This window comes from Gavia stellata, chromosome 7 (assembly GCF_030936135.1).
Source record: "Gavia stellata isolate bGavSte3 chromosome 7, bGavSte3.hap2, whole genome shotgun sequence".
NCBI classification, from domain to species: Eukaryota; Metazoa; Chordata; class Aves; order Gaviiformes; family Gaviidae; genus Gavia; species Gavia stellata.
Genome location: NC_082600.1, coordinates 10,937,760 through 10,963,759, shown reverse-complemented (window position 1 = coordinate 10,963,759; position 26,000 = coordinate 10,937,760). Strand labels below are relative to the sequence as shown.

At 41.1% G+C, this 26,000-nt stretch overlaps 1 protein-coding gene across 1 annotated transcript in view; it reads right to left on the bottom strand.

Annotated features, from left to right (window-relative positions):
- The window catches only part of AKT1 (AKT serine/threonine kinase 1), a 66,626-nt gene that overhangs the window by 5,092 nt on the left and 35,534 nt on the right, over positions 1–26,000 (bottom strand). Inside the window, exons 3-11 of the mRNA XM_009806793.2 lie at positions 22,411–22,522; positions 19,481–19,628; positions 17,513–17,644; positions 17,279–17,344; positions 15,527–15,595; positions 14,674–14,799; positions 13,241–13,369; positions 8,795–9,009; positions 615–702 (exon numbers count right to left, since the gene is read on the bottom strand). Of these exons, the coding sequence (XP_009805095.1) occupies positions 615–702; positions 8,795–9,009; positions 13,241–13,369; positions 14,674–14,799; positions 15,527–15,595; positions 17,279–17,344; positions 17,513–17,644; positions 19,481–19,628; positions 22,411–22,522 (1,085 nt within the window). The remainder of the gene's footprint in view (positions 1–614; positions 703–8,794; positions 9,010–13,240; positions 13,370–14,673; positions 14,800–15,526; positions 15,596–17,278; positions 17,345–17,512; positions 17,645–19,480; positions 19,629–22,410; positions 22,523–26,000) is intronic.

Below are 26,000 nucleotides of genomic sequence, written 5' to 3'. Positions count from 1 at the left end.
TGGGACTCAAGGAAAACCAATGAGGAATACCATGAAGTGCAGACACTTCACATCAGCCCACTGTCACCAAAAAAGTAAAAAAAAAAAGGGGGGCTTGGATTGATGTAAAAGCCTACATTTCTCTGCACTTGCCTATTCAGTCTAATTTCATCACTGAAGACAGGAAAAACACAAAGGGAACAAGCAGCCCATCTTCTATTACTGCTTCTAGGAAGTTTTGCTTCAGCTGCTCAGGAACCAACAATAACTCCTGAGCTCGCAAGGGATATGTCAGTTGATAGCAAGGAATGGCAACAAGAATTCACAGGAAAAGCCATTTTAAAAGCTTATATACTGTCTAAATTTGGAAACAATTTTGTTTACATCCTATTTATTCAGTCACAGAAACAAGCATCTCATTGAGAGATACTCCTCTCGTTGTGAAAAAAAGCTTTGGTTCAGAAGTAATCCGATTACAGTATTTTAAGAAACATGAAGCAATTTAGCCTTGTTAAGAACAATCGCAAACCTTTTCCGTGGAGGGCTTCTGTGTACCTTACAGAGGGCAATGAAATTTGACACATTCAGTATATCCACAGCTACAATTCACCTTGGGAGAACAGTTGTATATGTACCTTTTTCTCGTATACATCTTGCCAAACAATGCCAGCAAAGAATTTGTGCTGCATAATCTCCTTGGCATCATCAGGACCGCCACCTAACCTGTTTGGGGCAAAATAAGTAATTAAATGTTTGAGTACAGTTATTTTTCTCATACAATTTCTATTAAACAGTAGTGAAGAAATTCTGGTTTATAGAATACATTTGGAAGCAGTTCTAGCATTTGCTTCACATTTGGTTTTTTGTGCAAGGGCTGCAGGATAGTCTATTTTAGGTTTCAACACAGTTCCACTAAAAGATTTGAAAACATGCTAACAAAGAGAATTAGAATAAAGGTCTCTCTTAAACAAACAAACAAAGAAAAAAAATAATCACAGTTCAAAAGACCTGCCCTTCAGGAAAGATGCTGTCCCAGGGACCACAGGATCCTGCAAATAGAAGGTCTGAGCCACATGGCCTTCTCTCTTTCTAAATTAACAAGTCACTACCCCTTACAATTTTCTAGAGCAGAGTGTTGCCAGCAGTAAAACTGAATTTGATTTTGAAGTGTAAGAGAGGCAAGGATTTTTAAGACAAACTGATCTATGCAACCTTATTGAAATTTCCATTAAAGAAAACAGTTGACAACTGCAGCGATAATATCGTGTTGTATGCAAATCTTTCCTCCTCCTTGGCTTCGAAAAAGCACAAAGGGTGTTTTATTGACTTAAGATATATCAAGATAAAGCACTTTTATTCCAAAATAAAACTGTCCACACAGCTTATAGATGCAATCAGTTTAGCTGCAGTCTTGAGGTTAACAGATGTTTAAATTTTGCTGTGGAGGTTAAAATGTTCTCTAAAAGATTGAACCACATCTGCAAGCAAAGGCATGCACTGAGAAAACAAAACACTTACTGAGTAATCAGCAAGAGACTTACTTTCAGCTAACAAGGTTAAGACGACGCTCAGGATTTTAATTACAAGAGGTGCCACCATGTTCATCCAGGCTGACCTCTAGTATCTACTTGTTCTCTGATTCTTGGTGCCACTGGCAAACTGAGACATTGTCCCTATTTTAAGAGCTTGGAACAATGGCTCTACATGACCAAGGCTAGAGCTATACTGCTACAGAAAACCAGGCCAAGGACTGTTCTTTGAACCTGAAGGCAAGCTGCCCAGTCAGGCCTCATCCCTGCTGTACAGCAGTTGGCCCTGAATCTCCTCTGGGCCACATGCAGTAACCCCACAGCCCTAATACATGATTATCTGGGGATAAAGGAGAGGGTTTTGGTTCAAAATATCAGAGATAATGTAAAGGCTGTGCTACAGCCCATTGAAGTGGTATTTTGACAGCCTGACACTGTACTGCATGCTCTGAGACATAGTTTGAAGGCACGATGCTACTGGGACAGCACTGGACAATTGATTAGTGAGGAGGAGTCAAATACGGTGACACTTTGTCCATACTGCCGATGGGGAATGGATCCTGGTGCATGCAACTCTCTCAGCCACCCCCGACCACTGTCTTCAGAGAGCGCAAGCTGGCAGAGGCCACAGCTGTACCACAGAGAGCAAGCAGCAGAGGTGCCTGGCAGTTCAGAGTCCGTGCTTGATTCCCAGCCCTCTTTCATTTAGTGGTATAGCAATGTAAGGGGTTTGCTCCTTCAAGTTCTTTCAGGAAATGTGCAGTAGAACAGGGAACGGATCCCCAGTCTTCAAAGTCGCAAAGCGTTGGGTGACGCTCTCCGTCCTCAGGTAAGCTCTAAGATCAAGCCTAAGTCCACCACAGAGCCCCACAGGCCAAACCAAGCCGGACAATGGCTCTCCCATCTGTCTGGCAGCAAGTTATACAGCTGCAGAGCAGCCTGGAACAGACACAAACTCCAGGGCAGCCTGGGAACAGAGACAAAGCCTGGGAACAATCATCCCTCTGCTGGTTCCCTGCAGGTCTAGAGGTTTTGCCAAGTCTCTACCAGGCTCCTCATTGCTTCCCCAGCGCAGATGACTATGGCCAGTAAAGAAGAGGGTGGAGTCGATCCTCTTTATCCACGGATGTCAACAGACAACACTTCTGCACAGAAGTTCAGGAGTGACTGTGAGCTAAGAAGAACTTGAATTGTGTTTTGCAGAAGCATGCAAGAAGGCTGGCTGACTGCAGCCATGTACGACTGCTTTGGAGAATACGTTGTCTAATACAAGCCTTTGTTCCATGAAGGGCAAATAAATATTCAGGAAAATGCCAAGTAAAAGCCCAGATGTTTTACTTACCTTTTAAAAAGCTATACTATTAAACAAATCCATTCAAAGTGAATGGGGAAATGATAGAAACCTCGTATTTTGGATATGGACTTATTCCAAAATACGCTCTTGTTTTTCAGAATTATTATTGAAGGACCCTCTCAAGGAGAACAAAATTAAATCAGCACCTAATGAAAAATCATAGTTAAGCACCACTGAGAACGGAAAGAGCAGCAGGTTTGTCTTTCGTAAGGACGTGCAACAACTGAAGAAAAATATAGCAGGAATAAAAGTCTTGAAAAGATTCTTGTACAATGAGGTGCAATTCTGTGCATTTCAGTCTTCACACAGAACCAAAAATAGCATAAATAGGACTTCAAAAGAAAAAGCTCCTGAGCTTTACACTATACAAGGAAATAGAAAGTGTAGAGGCGAAAAAGCAATTTAAAAAAACTTCTCAAAACTCAAACTTCTGTCTAAATTGGTCTCCTTTAAAAGTACCTGCCAAACAATTCTGGTTATTCATTTTTAACTTCCATCTATATTTGAAAGCCTTTGTTTCTATGTATCAGCTAAATCCCAAAGAGAAAATTATTAATAAAGTGCAACACCAATATTAAACTGAAACCATTTCCACATTTTTAATTTTTATGAAACTGTGTATTGCTTTCAAGTTCCTTTAGTCATTTAATGACAAATGTCTGTGCTCCACGAGTCAAGGGCAATCAGCTATCATTCCACAAAGAAATCATATGCAAATATTTTTAAAATGTGTATACTGTAATTTTTATATATATATAAAAATATAGTGTATAAACACACAGGCAACAATGAAAGTAGTATTATCACAGGCCAGAAGATTCCAATTAGTGGATCACAGGAAATATATTATTTCTCTACTTGTCCATGTAAAACTAAACAGTGCTTAGCACCCAGGTCCATTACCAGCTCTTTAAGAAGAAACCCACAAACTTCTAGTTTTATAGTTAAAACGTTTATACAGCAAGGACAGCCAGGCTCCAACACAGGAAAGCAGGCAGCAACCTGCCAATTAATCCCATTCGCAAGCTCGTGCTTCACCATATTAGGAGCCACAATACAGATTCTGACTGTGGGCGAATCCTCATCTGAAGAGACTGTCATATTTTAGGTGACAGATTTCTGTTGTTCACAGATTTGCACATGCACCATCCTCATATGAGAAGACAGCCACAGTTTTAGGCACTATTTATGTTGCCGTTCTGTCTTCACATGGTTTCTTTGACTCCCCCCTGCCCCCAAACCTGGCTCTACAACAGTGCAAATATACCCACAAAGCTCAAGAAAATCAGCTCAGCAAAAGCTATTGGTGTTCACCAGCTCAGAGAAGGAGAAATACGCATCTGTGTGCTCTAATACAGTCAGGATGGAGACTAGTAACTTCTTTTACCATGGCCCTTACCTTCAGAGGTCTCTAATAGCCACAGGGAAGGATTTAGGAACTGCACCTACACTGCTTTCCTGTGACCAGTACTAGCAGCACAGAGAAGCTCTGCCTGGCTTTGGGAACAGCATCATTTGATGACTCCAGATTTGGACAGAAAAGGCCGTATTCTTCCCAAAGCCCTGTACACGCACAGTCTTTGGGGGCTTTCCTGCTCAGAGGTTAAGACTTTTGGAAAGCCTAATGCAAATCCCAGCTCTGTGCCGAGCTTTACTTCCCCACTTCTTCATTAACCACCTGCTTGGACACAAACGTAGTGGATCCAGTAACACTGGAAAAGCTCCTCCCCCCCCCCCGCACCCAAAATTAGTAACCACAGAGGAGTCATGTTTGAGGATGCTGAGGCTTGGGAAGTCTCTGAACTACTGATTTCTAGAAAGCTGGGGAAAAAACCTCTTTAGATTTGCCTTCTGTTTTCCTCAGCTTCAATTTAGATCTCTTACGGGTGAACTGTTTTGAGTTTGTTCAAACTCATTCTGAATAGCTTTGGCTGAACTGATTTAGACTAAAATCATCATATGCCACAGCTAAATCTCAGTCTACCTCAAAGCACCTGGTGAAACACGTATGAAGATTTGATGAGCACTCTGCAGTTCAAGGGATACCCAGGACACTGGAGCTGTCTGGAGATAGAAACACTTTTGTACTCAAGACACACACATTTCAGAGCAAACATAAGACACTTGTCACATGTGGTTTCAAAACTCTGGATGCCCACAAGGCATTAAGTCTGCTGCCTGAGAGGACCAGCTATTCAAGGTTATCTCCTCCTGCCTGCCACCAGCTAGCTGGGACCACCTCCAGGCCCCTGCAGTCCCCATGACTGTCACCTCTACCTCTTCCAATTCCAACAGCGGCTGCGTGGGCTGCAGACCTAGCTGTGTCAGAGCAAGTTTGCTCAACGCATCTACCCTTCCCATAGCAGAGCACACAGACATACACCTTAACTACAAATCGCCTCCTTTCACAAGGAAAAAAACCAAGGAGTTTGGTTTTCATGCAGATAAAGGCTTGACTGACCATGATCTTCCTGAGCATCTGCAGCCAAAGTTACACTCTGGATGTGGAAAGAGCCACCATCACTAGAAAGAACGAAGTGCCAGATCTCTGTTAGGCTGCAAGGACTGATCACCAGTTCCCAGCGACCAGCTTCACTGCTCCAAAGCCACAACTTCAACTCTGTGAAGTCATTAAATCTTTTAACAGGCATTTGTGAAATGCTGCATCTTCTTCCTCTCATTCTTCCTGAATGGTAAGGTCCAGCAGCACCACAGAAGACAGAAGTAGATGAAGCAGGTTGTGACAAACCCCATCTGAAAGAGGCTGAACAACCCAGATCTATGAGAGGGAGCACTAAGGCATGTAGTGAAAACACATGATCAAAATTCAGAGGAACCCATCCCGAAGTTCTCTCAAGTTTAAAACCTGCCAAGATTCAGAGCTTGTGAGACACTCTGCTGATGACGAACCCACCCACCCATCCAAACTCAGCCCATTTACATGGAGCGCTCTGATCCATGCCCACTTTCTCTGGCTGTGGAGACTGCAACCTGTGAAAGAATAATAAGAGCTAAAAACTTTGCTGTTCTATGCATGAAAAAAATGCTCTGATTACCTCCTTTCACTTAATACACGTCACAAAGCAGCGAAGAAGAATTTCAAGTCACATTAAAAGGAAATATTTACAGAATAGATTTCTTCCTTCTTAGGAAAATTAGGGCTCACATTACAAGATTAATAAACTTATATCAATCCCAAAAGAAACGTCAAAATTCCTTTTCTCTTACAAAATGGATTTTATATGACCAAATTTAGAAAACAGCCATGATTAAAAGCAGAATGCAATTTACTGTTCTTCACATTTTCCCCATACGCCTGTGAGTTTGAGACTGAAGTGGTATTACTGAACGCAGAGTGCTAACACCGCTTCTATATATCCAGCTCAGGTACAATAGGTAATTTTTAAGATCTAATTCACTGACGCAGGTCACAATTCCCTAGCTCCTTGATATTTAACTTAAAATATCCTCGTCACTGAGCTTCATTATATCAACCTCTTTTGTTGTTAGGGTTTTTTGAGGATTTTATGGGAAGGGCCAACATCTCCCAGCTTCATTTTTCTCATGGTTTTGGCTGTCTCTTCCATCCCACTCTGAAGTTCATCAGCAGTTACTAAATGCTGCCAATTCTGATGTTTTCTACCACAAACAACATTATGACGACATCAACTTCAGTCCACCACTGGGTTTTGTGGAAGAGGGGATTTCTGTTGAATTACACAGTGGTTCCCAAAGCTAAAGTCAACCAGAATATCACACATTATTTAACTTTTCAGTGAATGTACTTTCGTAGCTATCTGCCTGTTTTTCTTCAGTATGGCTCCATGAACTCACTATGAGTCAACTATCAAGTATCCCAGGTGCCCACCCCAGCACACAGACCACACAGTCAAAAGAAAATAAAACTACAAGGCCAGGACTCAGGACTTCTACCCCTAGTGCTTCCAGCTCAGCTCTCTGTATGTATTGCCTGAAAACTCATGAAGCACAGGGGATTTGCAGAATCACAACTTCAATTAAAAATCTGGGTGAACAGTGATTGGTGAGAAACCAGTATTTAAGAATGGTCCATGATCCAAAAAGCTTGGGAAGCACCAGTGTAATTAGCAAGCTGCAGGCATGTGTGCAGGCTTGTCTAGTCTATAGTTATTTCTATCAGCAGCATGAAAATATCTGTCCAACAGATCAGAGCATCGTTGGTTCCAAGCCTACAGAAGATACATGTGAAGAAGTGGCTATTTGTATAAAATGAGCATATTGTGGAGTAATTATTGGCATTGGGAAAACCTTGTAATTAGAAACAAGTGGGCGTTCTTTGTTTGTAAACAAATTGCATTTTGGTTCATCAGAGATGCTCCTTTAAGAATAAATTGCAGCAGATGCTGCTTGTGTTTCCAGGGATTGAAAGGCCCCACCTGAATAAGCTACAAAAGGGTCACAATTGTATTTAACCCAGTGCTTTCCTGGACAGGAATCCTGTTGGCAGGGGCTGCAACCACACTCACAGAGCACAGTGCCTGGGGGGCTGCTAATCAATTACACAACCTTCTCCTGGAGGTCCCCTTGCAGCTCCTGTGGGTTCAGGAGGGGTGCATAGCTGTTGCCACCTGGTATAAGGATGGCTATGTACTGACTACAACTGTTCCCAGTTTCCCATGTCACCGCTAAGTTGAATCCTCCAGTAGTACAAATTGTGGATTTGCATTACAAGACCTCTCAACAGTATTTTCCATCAAAAATAGTGATGGAAATAGCATACAGTGATGACAAAAAAAACTTGCTACAAGTATTGATGTACTGGCAAAAACCATTTTCCTGCTATTTGCACGCACACACACACAGAGTAAACAAACATCAGAAAGCAAACCGTAATACTCTGCTTGCAGCTCACATGAAAGATTTCCTATTTGGGGCCCATTTATGGTGGAAGGCTCAGGACAGGAGATCAGGGGCAGAGTCACAATATTATTTGTTTTAAAAATGTCTGGGTTGACAAGATGGCAGGTTTTTAAACTGATGTTTATCTTTCTGAGAAGGTCAACATCCTTTTTGGATCTTGTTCTATTTTCTGTTTGTTAGCCATTAAGGGCTTGGGGTTTTTTGTTTTGTTTTTTTCTGTTTTTAAATCAAGGGTTACTTTTTAAATAATGCAGCATAGCAAAAAATAAACCAACAACCACAAAAGGAAGAAATAGGAAAAGTAGATTAAGCATGGTATAAACTCTACCACAAACATGGTACAAACACCACCACCTACTGTACAAAGCAGGATGCTCACTGGCAGAGATTTAAACGAAGATTCAGAAAACGGACAGCAGTCTGAACTGGGACAGAAGGTGAAAGCATTCCATGTCGAGCAGCTTATAACCCACAGCAGCCATTGGATTCATTACGACCGAAGGCAGGGTTAACTTGCTTTGTCCTAGGCTATAGTTTTGCATTAATGGCAGCCATCATGTTCTGAAGTTCAGCCTTCTGATCACCAAAGCTGCTTCATGTCGCTATTTGCAGTGTCAGCTCATGTCAACAGTTAAAACAAAAATGAGCAGGGCCACTTGCTGCGTCTTGGTGGATGATCATTTGGAATGGATTAGAAGCAAAACTACAATTTTGTCTGAAATACCTTCCTCAACTTTAAATAAAGAGAAATGGCTGGCACACATGCATTCAATATCCCTTTGTGCAGTATCATTTTCAACTGGTTTTCAAAGATGGCAGTATGGGCCTTTCATACTGCAGCATATTAACAGTCACTTTTAAGTTACTCGTCTTGAAGACTAGTTCCTTTTCATAGACACACCTCTGCATAGCACAACCATTAACTTCTTTGCGAAGGCTTTAGCAGAGTGAGTTTTTTTCTTGATTTTCTTTTATTTCAGCATTTCTGAGGGCACGAGTGCTTACAAATGCAACTATTAAGCAACAGTCTCACCTTTGCTTAGGATCTTTCTTCAGCAAACCCGACAAGAGAGATTTTGCTTCAGGTGACAAAGTGCGTGGAAATCTAATCTCCTCCATAAGGATGAGTTCAAAGAGCTTTTCGTGGTCCTGATTGTAGAAAGGGAGCCGGCCACACATCATTTCATACATCACAACTCCTAAACCCCACCAGTCCACTGCACGACCATAGTCATTATCTTCCAGCACCTGCAGAAATGTAAGGAAAAGGCTTTAGAAGACATTCCCAAACCAGGCATGAACACAGAACTAAAGAGGCAAAGTTTACTCCAGCAAGGTCATCTTTCCACATGTCACAGCCGAACCTACCAGCAGAGTATTTGCAGAAGATCCATTTGAAAAGAACCGGCATCCACATTCACCGCCCTAGGTGAGCAGAAGGGGGAAAAGGAGGCAGCGGGTACATTATGGCAACTCCCTTCACCTCTTCCTCCCACCCTCCCTCACATTACGACCATAATAAGCAGAACCTTTGAAAGCCCAAAGGCTGAGAACTGTTCTCACATTACAGAGCCAGCTGTTAAATTCTCACTTATTCATCACAAACTGCTCCAAGTGGGATCCTGTTTTTTTAAAAAAACACCAAACCACCAAGGAGCCAGTACAGGGAGAAAAGACTGTCCACCTGTTACCTCACAAGCAAGAAGCCAAACAGCTCCATCATCTTCATATCAACCTGTACCCCCCAGACGGTGGCTCTGCACATCCTGAAAGACCACGCACAAATACTAAATGACTAATCTACATTAAACACTAAAAGCCAGAATGCCACTCCTAACATTTGACCGGCTGTAAGGCCGTGAAACGGCAGCCAAATTGTCTGGAAATGTTTCCCCTCCTCCCCTCTGCCCCCCCCACAAAGGCACTTGCTCACTAGCTCTAACACTCCTGCCTCTGCTTAGAGGGCTGCAAACTCAGGAACTGTCAGTGGGGTGGACTTCTGCCAGGTCTCACAGCAGAAGGAGTCCAGCACAGTTCATTTTTCCCTTCCCCTAGGCGCTTCCACCTAACAAAGCCCCAGCTGGTGCAGGGACTCGGGACTCCAGCAGTGCCCTCCATCTCTCCTGCTTGCTCTGGGAAGCCCCGTCGCAGTGCATTTCTGATCTTCCGCACTGAAGGTTGCTGAAGGGAGTGGGGAGTGTTTTGTGGCTTGTGGAGTGGATGTTATGAGGACTTCTCTAGACTTTGTGTCTCCTACACAGTTGTCTGTAGCTGATACCAACAGTCTCATGTTCCAGACCCTGTCCTCAGGTTTTAGTTGTCATCTTTACTCTTTTCACAGGTCTGCACTGAACTGCTTACTCTTGCTAAGAGCACAAAACACAACCACACCACCATCATGCTTTCTTGTCGCATGGTGCCTATGTGAGCTTTATATTACTACAATTCAGAATACTTTACACTCAAAATTAAAAGGGTGAAAGAGCCAAATGAAGTTGACACAAGTTTAACAAAAGCAGGATCTGAACTTCTTACAAACCTTAATAAAGGTTTTGCACACAAAAAAGAAGAATCAAGACACTCCACATAAAAACTGTTCACACTCTGCCTCTCTTTATTCACTAATTATTCCCCTTAATTATCTGAACGAGGGAAAGGGCCTGCAGTAAAAATCAAAAGGCTGCCAGGTATTAGATTACCCCACGTTGGTCTATTTACGGCATCCCCTACCGTATGATTCACACCAAACGACAGCTGGCTCTGCAGCTGCCCTGTATATGTATACGGCCGACACAGCTGCCGGCCGGACGGGATTCCAGGAGCCGGTCCTGTCCTTCCCGAGGCATCGCAGCCCTTCAGCTCACAGGAGATATTGTGTGACAATGCAGTTACTGCTCTCTGAGTCACCCCATTCAGTAAGCACTTCCTGTTCGCGCTCCCCTACACTTGGGTTACCTAAAATAAAACAGTCACGGGGCCTCCAATTTTTATTTTTATTTTTTTAAACTGCTGCAAGAGAGGCAATAGGAGAGGATTGAAAGAAAAAAAAGAACACAGAGGCCTTTGTTGAGTATGTAATAAATGCTACAGGTGCTTTCAAAATGCAGCCAATACTTCAAATGTTACTTTAGTAAGCATATTAATACTCTGTATTATAATCTATATTACTAACTACAACTCTTTCCTTCACTCCATTAATTCCAAACAGAATATAAAATGATTATTTCTTCAAAGTGCTTTATCACGACGAGTATATGCTCATATTAGTGATTACACAAAACAGAGCAATGGTGTTAGTATCAAAAATACACCGTGGCAAAAAAGGTATTGCACTCATCCATGATTTACTGCAACACACAGGATAGCTGGGGAGCAATAAAGTAACAAGGTCATTTGACTTAAAGGATCATGATTTCCTAATGAGCAGCTTTAGACTGCTGTGAGATGGAATTTGAAAGAGAAGGCACAACAGCTGTAAACACCACAGCCATCGATGCATCTGACACATCAAAGTTGACATGGTTCAGTCACTGTCATCCGTGCACAAGATTCCAGTATGAACCTAAAAACAACGATGCAACAACTGTACAAACATGCCGCTAAGCCAGATTCAAGTTACAAACGCAGACAAGAAGATCAAGACCCCCGCTTTTAAGGATGTACGACCTTAAATGCACAGAATATCACTCGTGCACAATTACCAGATTTTTTGCATGCTATCGACCGGATGATAAAAGCCTCCAGAATTTAACATTCAAACTCACAGATGGGATTTGCAAGCAAGGGAGAGATCTGGGTTAATCAAAAGGATTTGTCCTTCAGGGTTTTGGATGAGCCAACTCATCATAAATATTAAAAAGAAAAATAATAGCAAATAATATAATAGAAAGAACAAGATAACACCTGCACAGGGAATCCCCACATTCCAAGTTAGGAAAAAACAAAACCAAAACAATAAATATTTTTAGTTTCCTCATCAAGTCCTTGACGAGACACTGAAGTTCAGCAATTGATTTTAAGAGGGAAGCTAAAATAAAAGCCGTATTTATGAATAATAAACACTCTGCTATGCTGCTAATTACTCCCTGCATCAGTAAATCTGAAATTGTAGTGCATGGACCCCAATTTAGATTCACTGAAGACTTCTGGTGATCCATGGAGAGCCGGCAGCTATCACGAGACTGGCTTCACCTCCTTGCTGCAAGTTACTTTGACAGGTGCCCACATTCTTCATTATTACAAAGAGACTGGAGGCCCTTGAAAGCAGCTGGGAGTTAAAAAAAAAAAACAACCCAAACAAAAACCAAGAGGATGCACTGCCATGGCTACGCAAGCAGGGAGACATCAGCTCTCAGTAGAAATATTGCCCCTCCACTTTGGTTTTCCATACTTTGTACTTCTGCATACTTCAACTCAAGAAAGGTTTGCAATGCCCAAGTCTCCCACCTCAGAGAAAGGCTACATCCTGGCTGTGCCAACAATGTATAATCTGCCAGCAGCCCAAGACTTGCTTCTGCCTGTGCTCTGAGCTGGATGGAAGTCTTAACACCACGGGTAGCAAAGCACCCACTGCAAGGCAACCAGCCCTTCTGCAAGGCACAAGCTCAGTGCCCTACTAATGCAGCAACTCTGCTTCCAGACAGCTCAGAGCGTGGGCAGAGAAAACTAGCGTCTGCCTGCAAAATACCATATATACATATATCCTCTATCACACAATTTCACTTTTGATCTGGCTGTAAATAACTCACAGCTATAACACCACCTGTGTTGCACAACTCTTAGGAGTATTTCTAGGATGAAAGTTGTAAGCACACATTTGCGTTTTACACTTTAAAAAATTAGTACAGAAAAATCCCCAAAACATACAGTTTGGGGACTGAGATCCCCTGCTTGGATTTATTTCCTCTGAAACTGAAAAGTTCAAATTAACATTGAGAAACATCTCATGCTCTTCCAGGCACAAAACAGTCAGCACTTTTAATGCATACCATGCTAAATATTGCAGAAAAATCTTGGCCTGTCCTGTTTCTGAAAACATGCCACCTTATACTGTCTTCAAAGAGTAAAAGAATTGGACAATACTTTTACTTCTTAAGCGAAGTCCTGTTGACAGCTTTAAAATAGGCCAACGCGCAGCAAACAAGCTGCAAAACAGTCACCAATCCATCAAGTAATATTTGAAGTGATTCAGAAGTGGTTTTTTTTAATTAGATTTCTGACACAAGAAGCAAGCACTGTTCCAGTAAAATATAAATATTTCCTAAAGTGGAAGGTACTACCCTGCCCGAAAATTATCACACATCGTTATGCTGAAGATACGTCCCAGAACATGATGAATAAAAGATTGTCAGTATGTGTTGTTATATAACAGTAGTTACTGTATGAACACATTATGGCACAGGAATTATTCTGTATCACTACTGCTATCACAGATGACATATAAGAAGATAATTTAGTACAATAGCCAACATAAACATACCTCTGGTGCAAGATACTCTGGAGTGCCACAGAAAGTCTTCATTGTTGCTCCATCCTTGATGCCTTCTTTACATAGCCCAAAGTCTGTTATTTTTATGTGTCCATCTTTATCCAGCATAAGATTTTCCAACTGTGAAGAAAATCCAAATGAAAGATGTTATTACGTATAACAAACACTGCTTCTGAGCAAGTCAATGAAAGACATGAACTTCTGCAGATCAGTTTTCAACCTCGTTCTCACTGGGGTCAGAACCATAGTAGCTGCCAAAGCATGCATGATGTAAATATACATTTATATCACTTTCCTTAGTTCTTCAGGGAATGTTAAGTAACTAATTTGCAGTCTTTGGGTAACCGATCATATATACAAAAAGTACACAGAATGGAGACATTGTATTTATGCTTCTACAATATTACCACCAACAGAACGCCAGTTCATTTAAGAATATATTAAGTATTCTCCCTCACACAGCTTCAGCCCTGCTTTTACTCTAAGTGATTTTATGAAACATTCTGTACCAGTAAAGGATAGCAAATGAAACAAAAATCAAATGCAAGGCTAAGGAACCACTTCCAAAGAGACCCTTTACATGAGAATCACTTTATACATTTACTCAGCACGTGGTATTCATCCTAGCCTATGCCACTAATTTTTGAGAAAGCCATCCAGATTTCAGGACAGAGTTTCCACTATGTATGAAATAAAGTGCACTTTCAAAGGAATTACGGTTATATGGGAGACAGAATCCCAGCAGGAATCCCAAAATTACTTTGACGTAGCCTGAAAACATTACAGAGCATGCTTCATTTTAGATTGCTCCTAAACGAACTACCAGTATCCTCCTCATCCTCTCCACTTGTCAGGGAAAAAAAATGCTATTGTTGCATTTTCCTCAAGAACTTCCCAAGTTTGTTTGCCCTGAGATTTCTTGTTTGGTTGTTGTTATTTCTTTCCCTTCTCTGCTCACCAAACAAATAAGCAACTTGAAGCTTATCCAATTTTCTAACTGCAAGCAGCTACTATGAAGATAGTGCTGCGCAGCGCATTGCAAGGAAGCACAATATCCATGCAGTACAAATTTGCATCTATCTGATAAGACCTGGGATGTAGAGCCCAGGATTATGTTCCACCACGCAGAAGAGCCAGCAAGGTTTCTCTTCGAACATAAGAGGGCAAGTGAAAATGCAACCCAAGTGGCTCAGTACCCCTTCATATTCTGTGAAACACTGCCAGGGTCCCGATAAATGCATTATAGAACGTCTTAAACTATAAAAATGTTTAGACATCCTGTAAAGTCAAGACCAACAGCTGCAACAGCTGTTACGTTCAAAGTTCAGTCAGGAAAGGCTTTCTTATAGTTCAGGCTCATTTGCTTTGTGACTAAAACAAAAAGCCCAAAACCAAAAAGCCTATGAAATTATTTTTCTACATACCTTCAAATCTCTATAAACCACATTCTTCTCTGAATGCAGGTAATCCAGTGCTGAAACAATCTCAGCTCCATAAAACCGAGCCCGGTCTTCAGAAAAGACCCGCTCTCTTGACAGATGGAAAAACAACTACAAGAACAATAATTTGTTACCCTTTGCACATGTTTCTGAGTTATGTCTTGCACCTAGCAAGCCATCCTGCTTGGAATGCAGTATTACCTAAGAGAAAACCCCTTCCCATCCCCGCCCAGCTGTGTTCCCAAATATGTTTAAAAGCATCATAAATGAAGTGATTAGACAATTAGATCTCAAATTCACAGATGCACACTGATAACCAGTTTGCGTGCTGCACATTCTTGTACACACAGAAAATTATAAAACCCCATTTTGATTGAACTACAATTACATATTAAAACTACAGCTTAATGCATGATTTAGAGACATGTTAATACTCCAACTTTTCCTTCATGACTGTCTAACAGTAGTTTGCTGTTTCTAATTCTCCCTCCAAACTAACGCGTGCTCACAATATTCATTAGAAAGTGTTAAAAGTTGTCTGAAGAAAAACTAGAAAGCAACCTTGCCTTCTTGAATTACTAGATGTCAGATTACAGTATGCTGCTGTCATGTAAAATATGAACCTACACCCAAGCCCTCTATTCTCCAAAAATGGAGTTCAGAAAATTAAGTCTTAATTCTTAATATTAGTTAAGCCTGCAAACAGCTCTGTTTAACTGGGACAACTTGCGTTAATTACAGTTGCAAACACGGAACTTAGCTAAATAATGTCAAGTAGAATTAGTAGTAGTAGTACAGGAAAATCCTAAAGTATTAAACATGATTACATTTCCCTTACCTCCCCTCCATTAGCATACTCCATAACAAAACACAAGCGATCATGTGTCTGAAAGGAATACTTTAAAGCCTGAAACAGATTTAAACCAAAACTTAGAAGACAGATCACAGTGACAGTTATAAAAGCATTTTTAATAGATTTTCAGAATCATAGACAGACATTAAATTTTCTATTTTAGTGGACTTTTTGTCCTTGGATCTTATATAATACTTACACTTCCCTATTGCAGCTGAGGACTGATCCACCCCCAACTTATTTCATTAAATAATTTAATAAAACATTAAAACAATCCCTTGCAGAAGCGATCAGTAACACCTGTAATGCTGTGAAACAAAGCCCTGGCCCATTAACAGTGATACAAAAAGCACCAATAGTGGTTCTGAAGTTTCCTCCCCAGGCCTCAAGCTCCCACAGTTTGATCTCACAGGCAAGAGGCCACAACCAAACCCCAGAGCACAAGGTTTTACCGCACTAGCTACGAGCCCTCTTATATGAAACACATATATATTTACACACACCAGTCCCCTGGTCTCTGCCCTGCTGTCTGCAACTGCTCCCCGTTGACAGCCTGCCAGAGGATTGAGCAATGCTGTCAATATCAATTTGTGAGCAATTCACAAAAACAGACCGGACAGAGGGTGTGATGGAGCGTCACAAGGTGCCTTTGTACAGTCCTGTCACGTGTATTCCTGTGGCAAGAGTAATGTCAACTTGTTTGCCACAGTCTTAAGTTTCTTGGTCGTAACCCAGTCTTGTAGCTGACTTCTCAAGACAGCCCTTGTTTTAGATATTTGGATTTATGAAAGCATCAAAAAGAAAATACCACATATGATATCACTGTCTTCATTACTAGGAGTGGCATCTTTAAACATGCCATATTTTTGCAGCGAAAGGGAGGACTGGGTTTTAGACACGTCAACAAACATTTACTGATTATACCAAATACAGCCAATATTTACTTCCAGAGGCCATGCCTGAAAGTCTAAATTCCAGTTAAGCCCTTGTGTACCTGGACAAAGAAAACAACCGGGATCCTACACAGGTCTCGTAGAGGGCTTAAGAGGTTGGAAACAATTCAGAGCCAACTTGTAATAAATACTAGAAACAAAATCTTGAGGTGGAAGTTGGGTATCTGAACTCAACCCAGAGAGACTGCTGGCATTGGAGGTCTAAACTGAGAGCACGGTTTGATTTTACAGCTAAGCCAATCCAAAAGGCCCGCAGCAGCTAAGGCATGGTCCTGCTCATCCCTCTTCAATTCCACATGCTCCCACCACTACCCTTTGGCTGACATTACCAATGCTCTGATTTCCTAGTGAGCTGCTTCTGGGAGCTTAAAAAAACAACCAAGGCAGGCAAAATTGAAGGGATTTTCCCTTCTGTATCTTCCTGAACTTGTTTATCACAAGATCAGGGTCACCCTGATCTCTGCTACAAAGAGGAGACCAAGCATTTGGAGGACAAGGAAAGCAGATACTTCTCTCAGAGACAGCAAGCCATTAAATGGGTGAGCCATAAAGTCAAACCACACCCTGAATCACTGTCTTCAGGAGGTACTGAGGACCTGCTCTGCAACAATCAGAAGACTTAAAAAAGCATGTTAATTTGTGCTTCCCAAAAACGGAAGGGTACAAAAATACACAGCCACTCTGAAAACACAGATCTCAGATGTATTATATAAATAACAAAAAATAAGGAAAGTCTTGGTTGTCATGATGTCAAGTCACACCCAGCAGAGGAAGAAACGCTTACTGTTAGGAATGGATGCCGCGAGTTCTGTAAAACACGGTTTTCTGTCAGCGTGTGCGCTACTTCATCCTGAAACACAAGCAGAAGGAAATCAGCAAAGTGATTCCCCAGATCAGGAGTCCATTTCAAATACCAACGGACCAATTATTTACAAGTACTCAGAGAATCCTTGGTATGACTTTCCTGAAGGCTGTATCAAGGGTGAAACACACATTCCCAAGTTTCCCATCTACTCACCTTTGCTACAATAACTTCCTTCTTCAGAATTTTCATAGCATAATACCGTCCGGTTGCTTTTTCTTTAACTAAAATGACCTTTCCAAAAGTGCCTTTTCCCAGTAGTTTAAGGTATTCAAACTCATTCATGGTCTGTTAATGATACAGATAAACAAGAACTGAATTACATGAACTAACAAGTATATCATTCTCAGACTAGAATTTCTCATTCACATGAGAATACATTGCATATGTTGCATATGTGGGGTTTTTAATCCTTTTGCTTAGTAGAATTCAGGGGCAGAAATTATTCTTCCATAAAAATGAATACCAGTGCACTCCCAAACACAATCAATCAAACTATTTAGGGAAAACCATAAGCTTTCAATTAACAGAACACTCTTTCACATGACTCAATACTCAACTGTGCAAACACCACTCAACATACTGTTATTAATCCATAGACATTTTGACCACTTTGTCAGTGCAGACATTCACTAAAAGGCACATGTTGCTCTGATTCCAGGGATTAGACCCATACCTTTTTTCCTATGTTCCCCACCTCTCCAGGGGACCAGCTTTCTTGTGCTTCATTGAACAGCACCAAAACGCACAGATAAAACAACTGCCTCACAGATGAGCCATTCGCTCTTATTTGTTTCGCCATTAGGAAAAATGTTGGGGAAAATGAGTATCTGTTGCAGGTGGAGGATAGTCTCTGTACTGTCATATCAATGACCATTGCCAACGTGGAAATAGTAAGACTTATACAGCCAAAGGCTACTGCAGCCTCAGTTTGGGAAAAATTTTAAGATGCCTTCAACAGCAAACTTCCTCCATATTCTTCCCTAGAGCTGGCTGAGGAGACTTTCTGCTAGTTCTTCGATTAGTTGATGCCAGGACCCCAATAATCATTTTGGTTATCCTCACTAACATGCCCAGAGAGAGACAGTTGCCGTGTCAGAAGAGTATGTATATTTGACCAACGAGGTGTTCTTGCCTTTCTATGAAGAGCTGCTCAGCAAGAGCGGTATCTGTTCAGTCAAGGACACAGAAAGCAAATGGCAGCTACAATTCAGAGTGACATGTAAGTAGCCACCCACCTCAGTCTAAAGCCACTGACATGACACAAGGCTGGCACACATACTTAGTGGTGACACTGGTGGATGGCTATCTTTTCTTGAAAAACTTCATCGGTTTTCCCAAAACTGAAACAAACTCATGAAAGTAAGTGGGGATGACAATGGTGAGGGGTAAAGACACAAAGAAGTGCCTTCGTACAATCCACAGACATAGCATTCGCATGGGAGAAGATTCTATCCATTCTTTCTTACAAGAGCAGGTGGGAATGCTTTGGAAAATGGAAACCCAAAGAGTAGACCATGAGGGAGTAGAAAAAAGTGAAGGGAGGTTGAAGACAGATACCTAAAAGCACTCCACAGGGCAAAGATCTCCTCTGGCACATACTCCTTTCATGGAAGGCCACTGCTGAGCTGGCCCTGTGCATTCAGACAATGCTGTGCCTAATGCAAAAACCCGACCTCTAGGAACACTACGGACAGCCACCACAGCGACTGTCTGGGAGTTAGCCTAAACCCTTAATGTGGAGCAATTAAATCCACTGGACCCACCCTAAATCCTGCAAATCCACTGGAATACCTTTGCACCAGCCTGCAAAGAGTTTACACAGTCACACGGTCCAGCAAGAGCTATGATTTCAGGCTCTGTATCACAGGAAAATAGGCAAACCAAATCCAGACCTGAGCTGGCCTTGAAAGCCATCCAGTAAGGACATCTGAACTCAGAATTCTGATGGACCCAGACAGGCTTTGCCTGGTACCTGCTCAGCTCAGACAATTGTTTCCTCCAGAAGCTGCATCTACAACCAACTGTGTAATTGTTATGGGAACAGATGTGTCTTGATGGCTATTTCTTGCCTACATTCGAGAAGACCTAAAAAATATTGTTATTCCTGCTATGGTCACTTACCACTTTGTGTTTTGGCTTTGTCATAGAAACTTCCATTTCTTCAGCACCTGAATTATCACTGGGAGAGCCAGACCTAAAATCCATCATCTCTTCCTCTTGTTTCTTGAGGCTGTCTGCTACTGTTTGGATGGCTTTTGTCCATTCTTCCCTGGCAAAATATAAGCAAAGACATTTGTTACTTGTGACTTGAGATTACTGCCTGCCATGGCAATGGTCACCAAGGAATACAGAGCAACTAATGCTCTCTGATGAATCCATGCAACATACAATGCCTTATGTGCATTTTCAAGCACTGTAAAAATGCATTTTTAAGAGCGCTTTTAACATCTATCTTTATTAATCGTACTGAAAACAAGAGACAACTGAAGTCCTCCCAGTCTGGATATGATATAAGGCTTTTCAGACAACAGAATTTCTAATAGGCATTCAGTCAGCAGCTCAAGATATGACCTGGTGATACAGAGATTTACATAACAAAAACAGACTTGCCAAAACCAAAAAGCAAAAGGCTCCCACGCAGCACAAAGCAATTAAACACAGCTTTTCCATTCCTATGGTGCACTGAAACACGTATCTCCAACTGCTGGGGGCACTACACCACCTCTTCGCACACATATCCCAAATTCTAATGCGAAGGGGTGTTATAGGAGAAGGTATTAAAGCCCAGGATACTTAGGTTATTCCTCTGTTGCAAAGGTGATGACAGAACTACAGCAATTCCTGTGTAAAGTTTAGCAGAATGTCATCAAAAGCAGTGACATTTTACCTTAGGCACAGGTCTTGGTTACGATAAAGTTTCCACAGCTGTTTCAGCAGCCAGTGCTCTAATGCTGACCCCTTCAACTCCTATGGACACCACTTCCACTCCAGTGTCCTTTGGGAAATTTCACACCTTTGGAAACTACTGAAGTGAAAGTTCTTGGCCTTCACTTCATTTCACTGCAAATTTATTGAACATAAAGCATACAACTCAAAGGACTGCAGAGTTTTGGGATGGGCTTTAAGGCATACTGGGGCTGAAGTCATGTTCAGTGGACTATGTGAATTTACCATGTTTTACTATCTTTCGTATTTGTAAGGAATGGGATGTAGTAGTTTAGTTGATACTTTTGGGCACTGGCTAAACTCTTCTCCCAAGGACACCCCAGGTAAAATACTTTGTTACTACAGCAGGAACGGAAGCAGCCAATGCTGAACAACTCCCATGCACAAGCTGCAGTGAAGCCATGCCATCCTAATCAATGTCAAATTTTTCACTGGTTCTATGAAATTATTGAAAAAAAAAATCATATCTGAATACGTGAATTTCAGTTTGTGATGGATGGAAGAGGCAAATCATTCCCCAGAGGAAGTGAAGTCCATGGGAAAAAGCACCCAGCACAAGATTCTAATAAAAACTGCACCAATTACACACCAGGTCTTTCCCGCCCTGTATATTTTTATTTTGGATTTTGTCTGAATGTGTACTACCCACCCCTGTCTGGGGCAGCAAGATAATGCTAAACATTCTGAACATTCTCCCTATACTCCCAGCACAGACTACTTCATTCACTATCACAAACCCATTCCTTTATTTCCTAGTCATTTTTCATATTCAGAACTATTACAAAAAGAACTTTCTCTTCTGTATTTTTATCTCTCCATCTCTCTCAGAAAACAAATGTTGGTTTTAAAGGCACAGAGAAAGCTAAAGGTGTATCTACCTTCACATCTCTCTTAATATTTGTTACTGACTTGGTTGAGACCTTGGCCCTCCTGAAGTATCTTTGATTTCTGGGAGACCAGAATTTCACCCTCAGCTTTTATGTCTCAAGCGTACACAACAGAGGTGACTAACGCTGAGCCCTGAAGTGTCACAAAGCTTACTTAATTAGCTAGGAGGGAACAAAACAACACTGAAATACAATCTTCCCCCAAGTGGAAACTGTTATTCACTCCCTTTAGGGTCACTGACCACAAAGCTACCAAAAGAAACAAGGACCAGTTTATTTTTCTTTGCTTTTAATTTGATTGCACCTTCTTCTGATCATTGTAATAGAATCAAAAGCAATAAACAGGAACCTTCTTTAAATCAGTGCATGCAAATGCTACGAAAGAAAAAAGCAAAGAATATTAGGTAGAATTTGCTGATCTTAAAAATAAACATGTGCCAATATCATATCTAGGGAGGACAAGGGTTTTAAAACACCCCTTCCCCTAGGGCAATGGTACTGGCATAATTTAAGTTCAGTTCCTGAAGAGCAAGTAAATATTTAAATACTCTGTAGTTGTAGAATAGCTGTGCTGAAAACTGTTCTCTGAGGAGGTAAGAGATCAATTCTCTGAGAGCACAGGATGCACACTCTTAGCTTTGTTTCCTAACAGCTGAAACAGAAATCTGCACCTGCAGCAGATAACTATCACCTTTATTATCTAATTTGCATAAAACATTAGCAATCAGCAATGACACAACTAACTTTTTTCCCTTTAAAAACAAAGTGTTTAAAAAGACTTTGAAAGGTCACTATTTTGATACAACTCAACTTTGCCTGAATCTGTTTCACTTGTGCTCATCCTTCCAGAAACTCCCAGGTCAGAAACCCTGCATTTCACATACCACAACATTTCCAGTGAGAAATAAACCCTGAGTTTCCAGAAATAATCACCTGTGCGCTGGTACACACCCACACCTGTCTGTTCTGGATACCCAACCTAGCAACATCTCATTTACAAATACTACTCAAAATCCACTCTCTGAAACCCCCCTTTAAGGTATCTTTTATACTGCAACACGCACTAAAACTGAGGTGCTCAAAAATTATTTGTTGCTTTTCAGTCTAGACGTACATCATCTGATAAATAAGAGCTTCGGCAAAGGCCTTCCTATTAATGCTGATCACTTGCATCTGCTTTTGCAAGTAGTTTATGTATTAAATATGAATGAAACATACCGCTCCTCTGGAGTCTCCACATGAAATGTTCTTTCAATTACTGTGGTCCACTGGAGGCATCTAATGATAAATGTGTTTGGTTTAGGTCGTTCTGTCTTCATCAGCTGGCACTCTACCACAATCAAGGAAGAAAGAGTCATGGTACATAAGCAGGTTTAAATAATCATTTGTCTTTATTCTTATCTAGCAAACTGTTCTGATTAATCAGCCATAGAAATCTCTGTAAGTACTTCTTTAGGAGACTTGAGACAATTTACTGTGTTGATGAAACCAATAAATAGCTTGGGAGATAGATAGTCATCTAAGCAGCACCGAAATCAAATTCTGCTTAGACAGGCTCCACGTTTGGTCTGCCCAGAAAGGCAAGTAGAAATGTGATGTGATGACAGAGAAGCTGTTCAGACTCAGGTCCTACACTCCAAAGGTCATCCAGAGCAGAGCACACGGACAAAGTCAGCTGATAATGCAGCAATTACATCCACTGAAACTAAAGCCAAGCCCCCACGTTCCCTCCCTTTGACTTTCCCAACATAAGCCCCTGTCCTTGGCTTTCAAGGAGTTGCTAGACAGTGCGTTTGGTCATTTTGCAGGGACCTGACAAAGATTAGACTCAGCATTTCCAGTCCTCAAACACTAGAGGGAACATCAAACTGCAGAGGCACCCCCAGAAAAGACCCCGTTCAAAATGCCTTCAGAACAGCTGCCGCAGAGTCGGATGCTGTACGGACATGCAGCTAACAGCTTCCATCACTGCCAGCATTTAAGCACAACCTACAAAGGCTACCGAAGTATGGCTACATGCAAAACCACCACTTCCTTCATAAAAATGCTCGCTCAAGAGCTGAGCATTCTTTTTTGTTTGTTTGTTTTAAAAAAATCACACCTACTATTTTAAGCTTCATAAGATGTGATGAGTGTTTATCCTTCAAATTTGGGCCTGAAAATGCACCTGATTAAGGGTACACTAGCTATACTAAAAGGGAGGATCTGAAAAACAAAAGAAAATCAATGAAATAACAACAGAAGCTAAAACACCACATTTTTCAGATTTGTATTAATAGAAAATTTAATGCTAATTAAACAGCTCCTGTTAAAGGGAAGTCAAATCAAGAAATCAAGTGAGCGGGGGGGGGGGGGGGGCGCGGAGAAAAGACAGGTAACTGGTTTTTTTTTTTCTTACATTAAACTCTTTTCCTTACAGTTAATGAAACCACAAGCTTGCTATTATTTGGTCTTCAGGTTCTAAATCAATTTCCAAGTAAATAAAAAGGCACTACGAAGAAAAGAAGAAATTTCTGCTTACTGCTAGAGCTATGAACACCCTCCACCATCAGCAATGTGGAAGTCGAGGAGAGAATCCAGCCAGAATAACAGTGCATGTTACTAAGGCTACACTGGTATCATTAGGTTAATTTTATTATTGAGAAAATTTAGAATGCTCGGTTTTAAATCCAAGCTCTTAATTAGCACCAAGATAAAATATTTACCATCAGTGGTTTTGGGCGCTGTATTTTTGGCAATATATTTCATGCCTCATTTGCTACTGGAATTATAAGCTTTTCAATGAGTAACTTTGCATTTTTCATGACAAGAAAATCTAATTTTTCTTTAATAGCACGCTGAGGTTATACTGCATCCTACTAAAGCACTGCAATTAGATAACAGAAAGTTTATTAATGAGTCATGAAAAGGTTTTAGTGTGATAAACGGCACTCCTTCATTCATCGAGATTAAAGAACTTTCACAGAGCGACGCAGCCGTGCTTGCAGAGCACCCTATTTAGCCTTCCAGCTACCTCCATCCTCTTTCGCAGTATGGCAGTTAAGGCCGAACGCAACTGCACGAGCTGGCACAGCTCAGTAAGCCTGGTTCTGATAAATTCAACTCAAGAGATCTCATTCCTGCTCCCGCATTGTCCACGTTAGTTTAGCTGCTCTTCTTTTTTTTTTTTCTGTTGTTTGTTTGTTCTGTCTCCCATTTTTGCCTGCTTAACATGATTAGATGAAGGCTCAGGTTGTCCTCTATAAACCTGCACAATGCAGCCCTGAATTTGGCTGAAGGCTTGAAGAAGAAAATCAGGCTATTTCTAACCTCATGCAAATACGAGCTGTTCTCCTATACTTATCCAGAACTGCGACATGATGAAAAAACACACTGAGAGGTTTTGCTTACCTTTTTAAAATAGCCTTTATATTCACATTTAGTGCTTCAGATTAAGTATTCTGAAGTAGCAGCACAGATATTCAAACTAGCCATGAATTCTAAACTTTAACCATTTAATTTCAGCATAATAAACCACACAAGGCATTTTCTGTCGTAGAAGGGGACCAATTAAACACCACCACTTTTCCCCTAAATCAGCACTGTCCATTGATACTTGTTAAGCTTGCTGATCCAGCAATCTTTAAGGCATACAGCAAGATGAATAATAGAGATTTGTCAGTTAATAACCACTATAATTCAAGTATGTCACATAGAAGTGTTTTGTTTTGTGAACAATATGCTGTCTAATTACGCTGCTCAATCATAACAGCACATATCAAGAAATACAGAAGGCTTTATTTTTAAATTGCTTTACCAAAGTGCTGTACCACATAGGTTTCAGAAAGTTTCCCCATATATGACAATTGCTTGGATTTTATCAATGAAACAATGAAGCAGCAGGTTTTTTTCTTAATTTTAAAACCGACTCTGTGGTCTTTACTGTAGTTGGCAAGCTAGAGAAAGACCAAACTTGCCTTCTATAATCATGTACCACAACATGCACCACTACAGCACAGCACAGATACAGATGCTGTATAATATTAGGCCTGATTCATGGCATGTTTGGGGGTTCTGCTATAAAAAAATTCACATTTCAAATACAGGCCAAGGGTTGCTTATCCACTTTGAAGACAGTTTTTCCTGTCAAACAGGCCAACAAAAGTATTCCCCATTTGCAACAAAGTAAGTACTATAAACAGCAGCCTGCTAAAAATGATTTAAATTGCTCTAAAGAACCTCTTGATTCTTTCCTGGCGTTTGGTCTTTTAAAGTAAGTAGGACAGAGAAATTGTTCCTAACAGGAACAGACACCAAGGCATTCAAATGTAAATTACCATTTTGTGTTTGAAAGACACTTAGTATTATCCCAGTGACTTTCTAAAATGTCACAATATTTGCTTCCCCAGCACTTAAGCTAAAAGGCAGATTACTTGCGATGAAAGTGTCAAACTCTGCTCCCTATATAACGACATCACACTTCAAAACGATAGTGTGAAGGAAAAATCCTCCCCATTCCTGCTTTAGTTTCTTTAAGGAATGGGATGGGGGGGAGGGAAGGAAAAAGAAGGTAAATCAGGCAAGAAGAATGATAAATAAATAAAACTTTGGAAAGGCAAACAGGAATATTATGTTGAAGCGCTCCTTTTCTGCTAGTACCACCGGATAGATTTGACCCCAACAGCTCAGCACGGCAAAAGCAAGGGGCTGGGAGCCCTGAGTTACAGACCTGGACTAAGGTGGCCCCTAGTAAGAGCAGACACAGAAAATCTGTCTGCTATCTGGCCATCCCATGCCCCGTGATAAATGCCTGACTGCAGACACGCAGT